Here is a 13173-nt window from a genome sequence, read left to right on the forward strand (position 1 = left end):
TTATAAATAAAAATCTCTACTATTACTTCCTCTGTTTCAATTGCTGTTAATTTGCTAGTGCCTCTATAGATCTCTGAAACATTTGTGAATAAATGAGATGACAAAGCATAATTATAATTCAATTATGATAAATATTTGTTTTGAGGCTTGACCACTGGAATCCAAAGCTGTCCTGTTTTCACCTCCATCCAAAAATATTTCTGAAATAAAATACTTGTTTCTGTCTCAGTGAAGCCAGAAAGTGAAACTGGAAACCGAAGAGTAAATGACAGAAATAAATGATGCCTTGTCGAGTCCTGAAAAGGGCTAATGAAACCTTACAGCTGCCAAATCTGACTGAAACCAGTGGCCTGTGAATTGCAATGTTCAAGGGAAAAAGTCAAAGATAATCCAGATGTTCCCAAGCAGAACACTTTGCAATACTTCTTCATCCATTTTCTTTCTGTCTGTATGAAGTAAAAAAATTACATAACAGATTTGTTTTAATACTTTTTCTGAAGGTTATTATTTGACCTTCAAAACAATTTAATGTGCTTAGCACGTTATTTCTGTCTGTACTCATTACTTTAAAGGTGACTTTTAATTTATCAGATATATACCATTTTGAAACACAGGATTGTTCATGTGAAGGAGGTTTCTTAGGAGGTTTCTTTTGACAACCTCTTTATATTCTTCCTGAAGCTCTTTTCTTTTGGCAATGCATAAAGTGAATCTTGAAAATCAAAAGGAGATCTGTGCGTAATTCTGGAACTGACTACCTTTTACCATTTATTTTTTATTCATTATTATGCTGGCTGATGAAATATTCTAAGCCTGGAGACTTGTGAATAAATCTTGATTTAAGTGTGTTTTAAAGAGGTAGTTGACACTTTGTTTATTTGTGAATTTGTATTTGTTTTGCTGCTGAGCCCATATCTCATTGTTAATCTGCTAAGTCACCTACTTATGGCAGCAAAATAAATAAGTAGTCACTTAAATTCACAAGCAAAACAGGGAAAATGTGTATTTATGTGTTACAAGATATATAGCCATAGTTCTTTTCTGAGAAAGAGTGAAAACAGATATCCAATTTGTGTTTTACTATATCAGACCCTGTTTTACAAAAAAAAGCTTAAAAAGTGGATTGGTATCCTTGACCCTTTCAAGTAATTAGGATCCTACAGTCTTTTACTTATAATTGTCTGTTTAAATTTCAACTCAATATAAATTTAGCATATGCTGTTGGATTCAGTAGTTGTGTACAACCTATGGAAAATAAAGAGCATCCATTCCAATAAAGAGGGAAATGTCAGATAACTCTGTAATTAAAAGATAGTAAAATACATAAGCGAGAAGAATATTTTTGTTTCAGCAGTGAGGCAGTAATGTCTTGTGTTCTGCTTCATCTTAACCGATTCTTTTCCCTTGGTAGGTTTTGATCTTGGTTGTTTAAAGCAGCATATCCTTGTTAGAATTCACTCACTTACATGTTACTTGAATAGATACATGCCCTTGATATTCCAGAAGATAAGAAATTGAAGTTGTATGTTAACAGTTTTGAACTAGACATTTTCACAAGGAAAACAGTCCTTTCAGAGAAAAAGCAGGGGGAGTGAAAAAGGAGAAACTGTTTAGAAGTGAATCAGTTGCTGGTGAGAAGGTGCCTGGAGAGTGAATTTGGGAGGAGCACGCTCCCTCTCCCATGCTCCCTCTCCCCCCTTCCCCTCGAATCTTTTCCTAGGGTGTATTATACCCTTCATTCTCACCAAATAAGGGTAATTTTGCTGATGCCCCCTACTTGTATAGGTAGAATACTATGATCTGGCATTAGTCTGTTCCCTTGCCTGAGAAAGGTTTATTTTGTAACTACTGAGCCCTAAGAAGCTGAAGATAATGTGAGGAGCTACTGCCTTTTCCAGCAGTCTCATATGCTGTGATTTGGTACATACAGTCTCAATATATGGTTCATGCCTTGTAGGCTGGATGGGCACAGGTATGCCTTGCTTATAGATCTGGTTAAGAAGACCTAAGGGACATTGGTGCCCAGTATGGTCAAGACTTGCACAATTCCAGGTGTTTTGAGGGAAGGATGTTCAATTGCCTTTGGAGTCCCCTAGATCAACTCATTGGGCAGCCCGTTCCTTTAGACCTGGAGTTGTTTTGCTTAGATGCCGTGTTTCTGATATTGTTTCCAGTTTTGTTGTAGATCCTGTATTCTTTCTGATCTTCTGGTCTTTTGAGGCAATGTGCTGCTGTGGTTCTCAACCATGGAGGCTTCATGCAGCAGCATTAAGATTGATGACAGCTTTCCACTGACCTAAAAAGCAACTTCAGAAGCCTGCCTCCATATACCTGGAGGATTTTGTGCTGATTCTCCACTCCTGCAGGCACCTAAACTCTACAGTTTCTATCTTAAAATTTTACAGAGCTGAGTACAGTACCCTGCTTCCTGCTGAGTTGACTTTGGTGAAATATGTTACTGAAGTCAGTCAGAGTTGAGTAGCCTTTAGTAGGAGACAGATGAATGGGTTAGTGTTTAGGATTGGAATTTTTCATTCAGATCAGTGGAAACCTCTTAACTGATTTGAATGGGCCACAAACTGAGTGTCAGAGCCCTGTCAAGAATTGCCTGGTTATTTTTTGAGGATTACCCAAGGTGGGGATGCTCTGGAGTGGCAGGCCTTTAAACTTGTATGAGAATTTATCAGGTATTAATTAATGTCAATTTTTCATGTATTTTAATAGAAACCATTTGGTTTATGTAACCTTTTTTAGGGAAATCTCATTATTATGCATTGACTTTGTGCTTTTTCTGTGGCAGTTACACTTTATTTTTTGAAATATGTGTGAATGGTTAAATTTTGTGTATGACCTTTCTATGTATAAACCTAGACAACTGTCAGCAGAACTATTGTTTCTGCACTATGCTGGAAAAATAATTCACAGCATGTGTGTATGGGGCTGTGATTGCCAGAGCCTGTTCATGGTGACAGGTGTTGGATGTTCATCTGTTAATTTCTCACTAGAAACAATGTGGTAGGCTGATGATGCAATTTGGTCATTGGAGGCCCTGTCTTGATATCTGTTTATAGAATGTATGGCTATGTTTACTGAAGTAGTTTAAAAAACAGTAGATGCATTTGCCATTTTAAAAAAAATAATCATAGCAGTATTTTAAGATGAAAATATTTGTTTTCTTGTTGCCAGCAAATATCTATTATCTGTGATCTGTAATTAGGCTCACAGCTTAACATAAAGGATGAATGGTGCTCGCTGAGCTGCATCATTGGCCTTATTGTGGTAAAATGACCGATTTTGTTTTGCCAGCTGTGACTTTGGAGGCAGTCTGAATGACAGGGAACACATAAGGCTGGACAGATTAAAATATTTCCAGCACATAACTGTGTGTGTATCATTCAGAATTCAGCAGCAGTTCTTGCTTGATAAGCTTGCTAATGTCTTCATGTTCTGAGGAACATTGTGCTCCTGTATGTTGGTGTCTTGTACAGGCTCAATCCTGCAGTCCTCACTGAAGTAAAACTCCCAGTAAAAACCAGCATCAGTATGACCACACAAAGCACTGAATACAAGGGTAGAAAAACTCCTTACAAGAGCAATGCATCTGCCTAAGGAAATAGAGCGTGTAGTTCTGTGACTAATTATGAATTATAGAAAGAACTAAAGGAGGAAAGACACAAGTTGGGAAATAAATGGTTGATTACTCATCTTGCATCAAAAGAGGACATTTTCAAAAGGCAAGCCCAATTATACCCACTTTTTGCAATAATATTCATATCTACTCAAAATTTCCATCACTTACAGTAGAAAATAAGACTATATTGTCCTTCAGCTTCTTACATATGCGGCAGGGATGATTGAAAGGTTGCATGCAGAGCATTCCAGTTTTATATGAAAAGGGTAGAATAAGTTCTGTCAGCAAGTTAACAAGAGGTAGCTTTTTAGTTTTTCTGTGAATGTGTTCAGAGTACAGCAGAAACAGCCCAGTGTTGATGAAATCTAGTGATGTTGGCAGATGCAAGTCCACAAAAGCCATAGAACTCCATGTGTTGCATTTAGTGTGCTGACAAAAAAGCTTAAAGTGAGCTACCCTTGCACATCTGGCTTTTTGTGTTACCCTAGAACTTGAGGTTGAGTCCTTACTGCAGAAAGCTACCTCTGGAGGTGCCATGGAAAAGTGTTTTCTGCTGTCACCATGAAAGAGTTGGTGATGTTTTAGCCAAAGCAAAGGTAGGAAGCTGACCCTCTTATGGCCCTTTCTGGAAATTGTTTATGGACATGATGCCAGAAAGTAGTGAGCCGATTTTGTACTTTGTAGTTATGTAACATATTTCTTCAAGCACTTTACAGGTGTTAATGAATTAAGGTTGTGGTCATGTTTATCAGCTCAGTTTTGTAGATGGGGTACCTGAAGCATTGATTTAGTGACATAAGTACAGAGGACCACTAATTCTATGTTTTTACTACAAAGGCACTAAGAATAACAGTATCTTCTGTCAACAAATATGAAAGTATCAAGCTCAAGAAAACATCTGTGGAGTTACAGATTCCATGGTTGTGTTGATTTGGTACATGGCATGCTCAGCCACCTCTTAAGAGAGTAGCTGTTGGTGAGGTCTTGGTAGCTTAGTAATTTGTTGGACAAAACATTTTCTGTGTGGTTAAAAACATGACTGTATCCACCAATCACTAACCCACAAATAACTAAGTGTATTTCCTGAAAGACATCTGCTCTGCTGGTCTGTTCTTCTGTGATGAAATTCCACCTGTTTCCATCATAACATCTGCAACTAATTTAATTGTCTGTGTCTTTTTGAAAAAAAGATCCTTGTGAGAGTATTAAATAGAGCCTCCAAACCATATGCGTTTTGTGAGCTCCATTGTTGCCACCATAGAAAGACTTTAAAAACTGTGAACAGAAAAGACGAAACTACATATTTCATTAATAGTAACTGTGCTTTTGAAAAAGCAAATTACTTTGCAGTGGAATTCAAAATTTCACAGCAAATATTCAGTAGACAGTGCTGGTGTAATTTTAAAAAGAAATATTTTACTTTGCAGTACAATAAGTTGGTTTTATCAGAATCCAAATTCTCAGATAGAGTGCCATTCCTGCAAAATAAAGACTAAAAACCTATACTAACCCCAGCTGGCTATCCCATAAAGTTTGCAGAGTTCATGCATGTAGGATGTATGGACTGATAACTATTTTCATTATAGAGAAAGAGGTTTTTTAGATTTACCTTTCTTTGATGCTGGGATTTTTTGTGGGAGTATCTCTAAAAATACTTCTCTGTGGTTTTTTATGCTTGTAAAAAATCAGATTCTATGATGTACATGAACATACAAGCCTGGTAAATGAAAGACAACCCTGAAACATTATTGTCATTTATAACTGTTCATATTTTTTTCTAATGATAAATTTGATAAGTAATGCACATCTCAAACATTCTGGATTTCTTCACTTCATGAAGAAAATTTTGTTCCCTGAGTCTTCTGTAATAAAAAACTAATAACGTAATCATCCTAGAAAACATGTCAGCCTGCAGTGAAATTAGATGACTGCATTTGCTTTCAGTAAATACAGATGAACAAAAATGGTCCATCTATTACAAAGCCACATTGTAAATTGGGGTTTTTTAAACCATTTTGTTTGGTTTTTCTTATTAGGTAATTGTTAAATGGAACTACTCTTTGAATGAACATGGATGAAAAATTCAAGAGTACTAAACAGATCAGCACTAATTTATGTTGTTTATGCTGTTTACCTTTTTGTTTTGTGACGTTTCCAAGCCTTGTCATGCTGTGAAATGTGGCTCCAATACAAACAAGATGATTCATGTTACAATCCAGAATATTAGTGTTTCTGTTGTAGAGTGAGTCTTACTGTTTGGGTTTTTTTCCTGCCAGTTCAGTAATATTTGACCCTTTGCACTGAGCCCTCAAATTCAGCAAAAGACAAGCCATCAAGGTTTCGTAAAGCACAGGTTTAATCTTAAAAAGTTAAATAGACTTCAATACCTGTATTAAGTTGCAGAAGAAACCTCTGGGAGACAACAGTATAATATAGTGTGTGATTCGTGAACACTTCCTGCTATAGGTTGGTCCACTTTAAATCTGGTCCACTTAATATGACCTATGGGCCTTGCTCTGTATGCTTGTATAATTTAACTGTAACAGGAACAAATAGAGAGGAAACTTACTATATGCCAACTAACATGGAACCCGTAAGAGTTTAAAAGATTGATCTTATGGAAGGTCTTCTTACTATGTAATGTAAAAATATTGTCCACTAATGGTCGCTTTTAAAATAACATCTGTTTTTTACAGTTTTAGAGTTTACAGTGTCATCCAAACTGAATACAGATTGAAATTTGGACTGGAAGTTCTGCAGATTGTCAACATCTTGATAGTTCTTATGATGAAGATATCTATACTTTCAGAAGTTTTGGTCAGAATCAGTGATCTGGGGTAAAGGGCTAAAGTGGTGTGAAGGCTAGGTTAATATTCCAGTTTCAGCTGATCCTTCCTGAGTCAGGCTGAATTGAAAAGGAAATGTGAAGCACACTGTGAGCTATACTGTCTACCAACTTCAAAGGTATTGACATAAAAGGAGAAAGACATGAAAAGAGAATTGTCAGTGAATAAGCAGCAGCCAGAAAGACCCAACAGGCATCTGGAGCGGACACACAGACAGTTTGAGCATTACTGTCTTGATGATCATTTTCTCCCTAGTGGAACCAGTATCATCTTTGTTGACTATCTGTGAGATAATTCCCAGAAACATTAACATTTTAACCCCCAAAACTTTGTATTTTTTCAGGAATCCTCCTCCTACTTTGCTGCATCCTGAGGAGTGGTGCAGAGGATTCAACCATTTCATTTCACAGTGAGTTTTATTTTCTTTTAAAAACAGCTTGTCCAGCAAGGCCTACGTGTGTCAATCTGAGAACATAATTTGTTCATGGAGTCGTTACTTTTGCAGGTTTTTAACTTCAGTTTTCTTTTCATAGACTCTAGACCATGCTTTGCTTTTTGAAAGCTATATAATACAGTTTGATTTTTTTAATGTAATTTGCTTCACAGCTTCTCTGAACTCCTTAGTTGATTTGCTTCTTGACTTTGATGGACCTGGGACAGATTTATAAATATACCTGATTTCCTTGATGGTTTTGCAGTGAAATCTTGTGTCAAGGAGAAAAAAGGGCTAGTGAAAATGTGCTGGTCAACTTAAAATAAGAATTTGAAAGACAAGAGAGAAAATAATTGCCTTTTTTTACTTCACTAATATTTAGTAGGTTGGATACCCAATATATGTAGTTGAGCACCAGTTGTACCAAGAGTATGTTACCTAGATGGTGGCAACTTTCTGGATGCAGCTGTCACTGAACTAAAATATGCTTTTGCTTTACTTTTTTCTTTTTATGGTGAAACTAAGAAATCATGAATTAGTTGTTGCTAGCATTATGTTAAAAAGTCTTAACAGCAACTTCTACGAGTGATTTTTAGGATTCTTCAGGTATTTCATTGTGACCTATCACAGCCTAAACTGTGTAACATGGGGAACAATATTATCAAACCCTTGAGAAGTTTACATCCGTCAAATAACCAAATACTTTGAACACCACTCCTCAGTACTGACTTCTCAAGATAGGTTTGAAAATACGCACGCCTGCATTTTGCATCTGTTCTGTTCCTTAATGTATCTAGTTCCTTGTGGAGGCATACAACGTCTATATGTGAAACCTTTTTCAGTCAGTTGTGTGGTAATGTCTTCCCGTTTTAGGAGAAGTTAAAAATAGAAAGGCTGATGCAAATTTTATTAATAATCCATGAAAAATATTCTTATTTACTATGCCCTTCTTTAATCAGGCAGGGAGGTGAGGTACACCGTAATGGTTGGTCTATAGAGGAAGGCCATTACTGTCATTACTGCAACATAACTCCGAATCCCTTCCAGTAAAAGTAGAAGCACACTCCTCTAGTGCAGATTAACCCAAGTTGTGTTTCTCCGTAATAGATGTCCTTGTTTACACAGAAGTGTACATTGTGATCTATGGCAGAATCAGTGTTTGATTACAGAAGTCACTGGGTGGTGGATGAATTCCATTCTGTTACAGGAAAACTTGGTTTTTACAGTATTTATGGACTGTAGCCTGTATTCTGGGGGACTCAAGCACTGGTAGGTTATATTCCACTTGTGCTTTAGACAATCAGTGCACCTGGTAAATAAGTTTACATTCTTTTCTCAAAACATTGTGCATTGACCTTCAGCATTGTTATACAGGTTTTTCTTTCTTGGTATCTTCCTTTTTAGAAGTCTCTCCTGAGCTGAGCTTGAGAACAATACAAAAACTTAAGTTTAACATTTCTTAACACTTGTTCAGTCCTTTAGTTCAGCATGCCCTGTTCATAAAAAGTCAGATGTTAGTACTTTATGGCTATACTTGTTTTTAATCTTGTCCTTTGGCTTTTTGATATTTTCAAATCGCATCTTTTTAATCACATTGATTTTTAATTACTTTTGCTTAATTACTTCCTCTCACCAGCAATATCTGCAGGTTCTCAAGCCTTTTCATTTTTGCAGTAATACGCACAATGAAGTAAGAAAGTATGCCATCTCTTAACATGGAGAAATGCAATAATTATAATAAATATGCTGGTTTTATATCTACCTTTAAGAGAACACTGAAATGGAATTCTCTGACATTGCTTCATTCTTGGGCATGCGTTAGTAGAGTTTTTATGATGCAAAGGTTACAATAGTTTTTATGGAGGCTTGGACTTACATTAGTGGATTTTCTAGAAAAAAATAAATAATGAAACATTGGCTCATACAACTGCAAACCTTTTAGCCATTACTGATAATTGGCTCATTTATATGCATTAGTTATGCATTTGTTGATGCCTACCTTGTGACAGCTTAGTTATGATAAATTAAAAGCAGTGATTGTATAAATTCCATACTGCCTTTTATCCATATGTTAGGACCTTGCCTGATGTTTCTGTCACCCTTGTGATGAGTGGTTAGCTTTCGAATAATTTCATTATCTGTCTCCTTCCTGATGGCTAACATCATTTGCATAACAAGCTTATCTGGTTCAAGTTGTGGCCAGACCTGTGTACTGACAAAAGCCGAGCATGCAGCTTTGACTAAGCTACTTTTGACTTCAGTTCTGTTGGCATAAATAAAATTACTGTGTAAAGATCGCCAGATATGGCCATTGTAGTTTTTTTCACCCCACATTCTCATCCCTTGAAATGCCACTGTCTCAAGAGGCATTTTTTTATAAGTGTTCTCTCACATATTATAGTGATTTACAATGTGCCTGAGCTGGAAGTTTTAACGTACTTTTGTAGGTAACTCTTTAAACTGTTAAAGTAGAAAACATACATTTTTCAGAAATTAGGTCTGTGTTGTTAACTATGATTCTGCTGCCCCAAGAGATATGATTTTGTAGCATATTTTAAAGTCAGATGCATTATTTACAAAATCTGAATGGAGAGAGGGTCAAGATAATTCTTAGCTTGGTGAATTTATGTTTCTATTCCCAGCATTGTTGACCTTGACATGAAATGAAGGCTGCAATATGTTGTCCTCATGAGGATTTTTTAATGAGATAACTAATCTGAGTTAGATATTTTGTTTTAAAAAAATACAGACAAGACACGATTTCTGCCAAGTCTTCTCTGGCAGCAGCCTAATTTTGTATTTGGTATCTAATGAGATACAGCACATACATATTTTTGAAAGTCAGTAAAATTCAGTGTATACCTGTTTATCTGTACTACTGTAATTGTCCATGAAGAACTATGCTACTCTGTTCATAATGTAAGAAAGAATTAATTATGTTTTGTTTATATACATATTAATAGAGTTTACCATTCCTATAGGGCCATGTAAACAACTACCTCAGTTGCTGGAGGATTGGCTCCTAAAAATAATACACGTTACCTATGTTTATTTCTATGTTGAAATAAACTACCAGTTTTGAAGAGTTCACTCTATATATTGCCCATTAATGTTTATGAAGCTTTTCTTTTTTTCTCCACTCTCTTAAGATAACAATTTGTGTCCACCACCATTTTAGACATACAGTGGTTCAGAATGTGTTATAAAATAATACAGGCTATATGTTAAAAGGAATAAAAAAACCCTATTCACTAAAATTATCTCACATGCTGCAAATAATTTTCTTGGCACTTTAAACCTTGACTGGTCTCTAGGGGTAGATAGAACAGTTAATATGTTCTTGAAGCAGAAGGATACAATAACCTTCATTTACATTACATCACAAAATGTAATTTTAATTAAAATGAGCAATGGTATCTCCAGGGACAGACTTTCTCCTTTTAAATTTTTTTAACCAATGATGAGCTATTATGGTTCTTTGAATTAAATAGTCATTCTTGAACTGGAGGGAATTAAAGAATTAAGAAATTCAGGAAGTACTTAAGTCAGAATGTGAAGTTAAAGGATGTATGGTCATATTTATCATCAGAATGTAACTTTTATTTTGGCAATGCCATTGCAAATACAATATGAACACAACTTTTAGTCTTGCTAAACTCATTTTTTGTACTCAGTTTAAGCACAGCTTCACAAGCTTGAATTTCATATTGATAATTCTACATTCAGAGTTATTCAATTAATAGATCATCTAGTTTATATGGGGTTTAAGTTGTCCATTTCGATTTATTTTCTCTGAATGCTTTTTTTCACAATCTAAGCAATTGTTTAGTGACATTCTGTTCATATTACATAAAGAACATTTTACTGTTTCTTTCCCTGAGAACATGATATGCATTTGACATAACTCATTAATTTCACTGTATCTAAGAAGAAAAAGAGGTTTGCAAATGTCAGAAAGGTATACAGATTGTGATGTGTAAGGTTACCACCAAATCTGTAAGTTTTCACATTTTAATCATTGATGTAGACTCTGAGAATCTCTCTACAGATGAACTTGAAATACTAAATTATAGTACCTGACAAAAGATCTCCACCACTTCTGAGTATTGCATGAGATGTTTTTATACGGTTGAGTTGGCATATGCAATGGATACAATTATCTTCAGCTTTCTAATGAGCAGTGGTAGTAAAAAAAATGCAGTTTTAGGTAGACTTGAGAAACTCCCATGCAGGTTTGAAGTCCTGACCCTGTAAACAATTGTGCTAGATTTTACAAATGTCATAGTATCAAGATCTCATTCTTCCCCCAGTTCCCCTGGTTTGTGGGTTTATTGGCCTTCTGTTCTCAATTGTAAACATGAGTAAGTGTAGTGCAGTGAGAAAGATATGGATCCATGGTAGAGTGACAAGTCTGTTTGGGAAGCATTAGTAATTCTAGGAATAGTGTGCTCAACAGAATATTAAAGTTGCAGACAGAGCATATGAAGTAAATGTCTGATGAGACAAAGTTTCCTTGCTCCCTTCTTCAAGTTCCTGGTGTCATTAAGTGCCAGTATTTCAGTTTCTCAAGTAGTATCTGCCTATTGCTTTTTCACAGGGATGCTTTATAAGCTTATTTCAAAGTTTAGATGCTTCTGGCGCTCTAACATTATTAACCATTTATTGGAAAGAAAGCCTTTTGTAATAGCTAATGTTTGCCGTTTCTCTGCTTTACTTGAAAAGAAATGTAAGGGCAGGATGTTACCACCTGTTACTACACCGTTTTCACTTCCATAATATTTGGTAAAAGTAAAGACAGTGTAGCAGAAGACTGAGACAGTAAGATGGAAGTGGTAGACATGAACACTAAGATGCTAGGTGGGAAGGAGGGAAGGAAGTAAGGAAGATGGCAGGAGTGAAGTGCAATATGTCTGTGCTGATCTTGTAGTAGTCTGGTTTTAGGGGTGGAGTTATTCCTTACAGTTAAATCATTCTCATTTTCCAGAGAAAGGATGTGTTCTAGATGATCCAGGTTTGTTTGGAATGCATTTTTGATGATATGAAAGGCAGAAGTATAGAAATAGGAAAACAGTAAAAATTGGAGTTGCAAAAAATATAAACCAATTAATAAGCCAGCATTTCTGCCTGATAATAGTACCTTCCCATTGGACTGATGAAGCAACAGTAGAATAGTAATGCCTTATTCCTGCCGGTAGATTTTTGAGTCATCTGTATTTGCAGAATAGAGACAAGAGTTCCACTTGTTCTTTTACAACTGAAGAAAGTGAGATGGAAGGGCACCTTGCTCAAAGTCATCCAATAATCAACAGCAGAGCTGGTAATGAAGCAGTCCAGCGTAGTTTTAGATTAAGGGAAGCCCCAGGAAGCAGCCATGTGCCTGCTGTCCTCTTGTGGGCTGTGGGGCACAGGTCAGGTCTGGCACACAGTAATAGGAAGAATGATGTTATAGCCTGTGGACTCCCAACCAGATGAACTAACTTTATCTCGTCTGCCCAGGTGTTTGTGCATTAGTTCAGACGAAGACATCAGAGCATGGCTGGATTTGGGGCTTCACAGCAGAGGGCATCAGGCAGTCAGCTTAACAGTCTATAAGCAGGAAACTTTTCCCAGCTGTTTTGTGATTATGGTACAGTGGATCTACAGTTGCCTTTTTAGTGGCTGTCCATATGTACTGGAAGATAGGAAAGAATGCACTAAACACCAAAGGAAAGAAAAATATCTCTGTCCTTAGCTGTCTTTTCAGCTACATAAGATGTATAAGAAATAAACTGTCAGCATCACACTGTGCTTTCCTGATCTACATTCTCTGTGCTCCAACCACCTCAAATCAGCTGCAAGCTGCAGTGTCAAAGGGATAGATACCTAAAGGAGAATGTTTGGTACAATGCAAAACATATGGTTTCTAATAAAAAACTTCAGTTGTGAAAAGTTCTGAAGGCTCTTTGTGTATCTGGGTCTTCAAGGACAGGCCAAAGAAGTATAGCAGTCCCATTCCTGGTAAAAAGCTAGAAGCCCTCCAGTTTCATCATGCAATAAATAAATGTATTTGAGGTTTTGAGATGCTCCCTAGAATTGTTCTGACTGAATTTCTGTTGTTTCTGGTAAAATTCTAAGGGCTTCAACATGAGCAGTTTGACCCATTCTAAGAACTGTAAGGGGTACTACTCCATAGAGTTTCCATTTTTTGTTCTCTAAACCATGTGTAGGAGCCAGAATAAACTGTTGTGTCTACTCAGCCCAAAGAGGCTTGAGAAACCTCTTGT

The 13173-nt window shown here is 36.3% G+C and overlaps 1 protein-coding gene across 11 annotated transcripts in view; it reads left to right on the forward strand.

Moving 5' to 3' along the window:
* Positions 1 to 13173, forward strand: part of MYO3B (myosin IIIB) — a 207275-nt gene that overhangs the window by 65978 nt on the left and 128124 nt on the right. For all 11 annotated transcript variants that reach the window (XR_005829438.1, XR_005829436.1, XR_005829437.1 and 8 more), the window contains one exon: positions 6821 to 6886. Coding sequence is in view for 7 of the 11 variants with exons in the window: in XM_040604665.1 (XP_040460599.1) it covers positions 6821 to 6886 (66 nt within the window). In the remaining 4 variants the exon portion in view is untranslated. The remainder of the gene's footprint in view (positions 1 to 6820; positions 6887 to 13173) is intronic.

The sequence above is a fragment of the Falco naumanni genome, chromosome 8 (genome assembly GCF_017639655.2).
Source record: "Falco naumanni isolate bFalNau1 chromosome 8, bFalNau1.pat, whole genome shotgun sequence".
NCBI lineage: Eukaryota > Metazoa > Chordata > Aves > Falconiformes > Falconidae > Falco > Falco naumanni.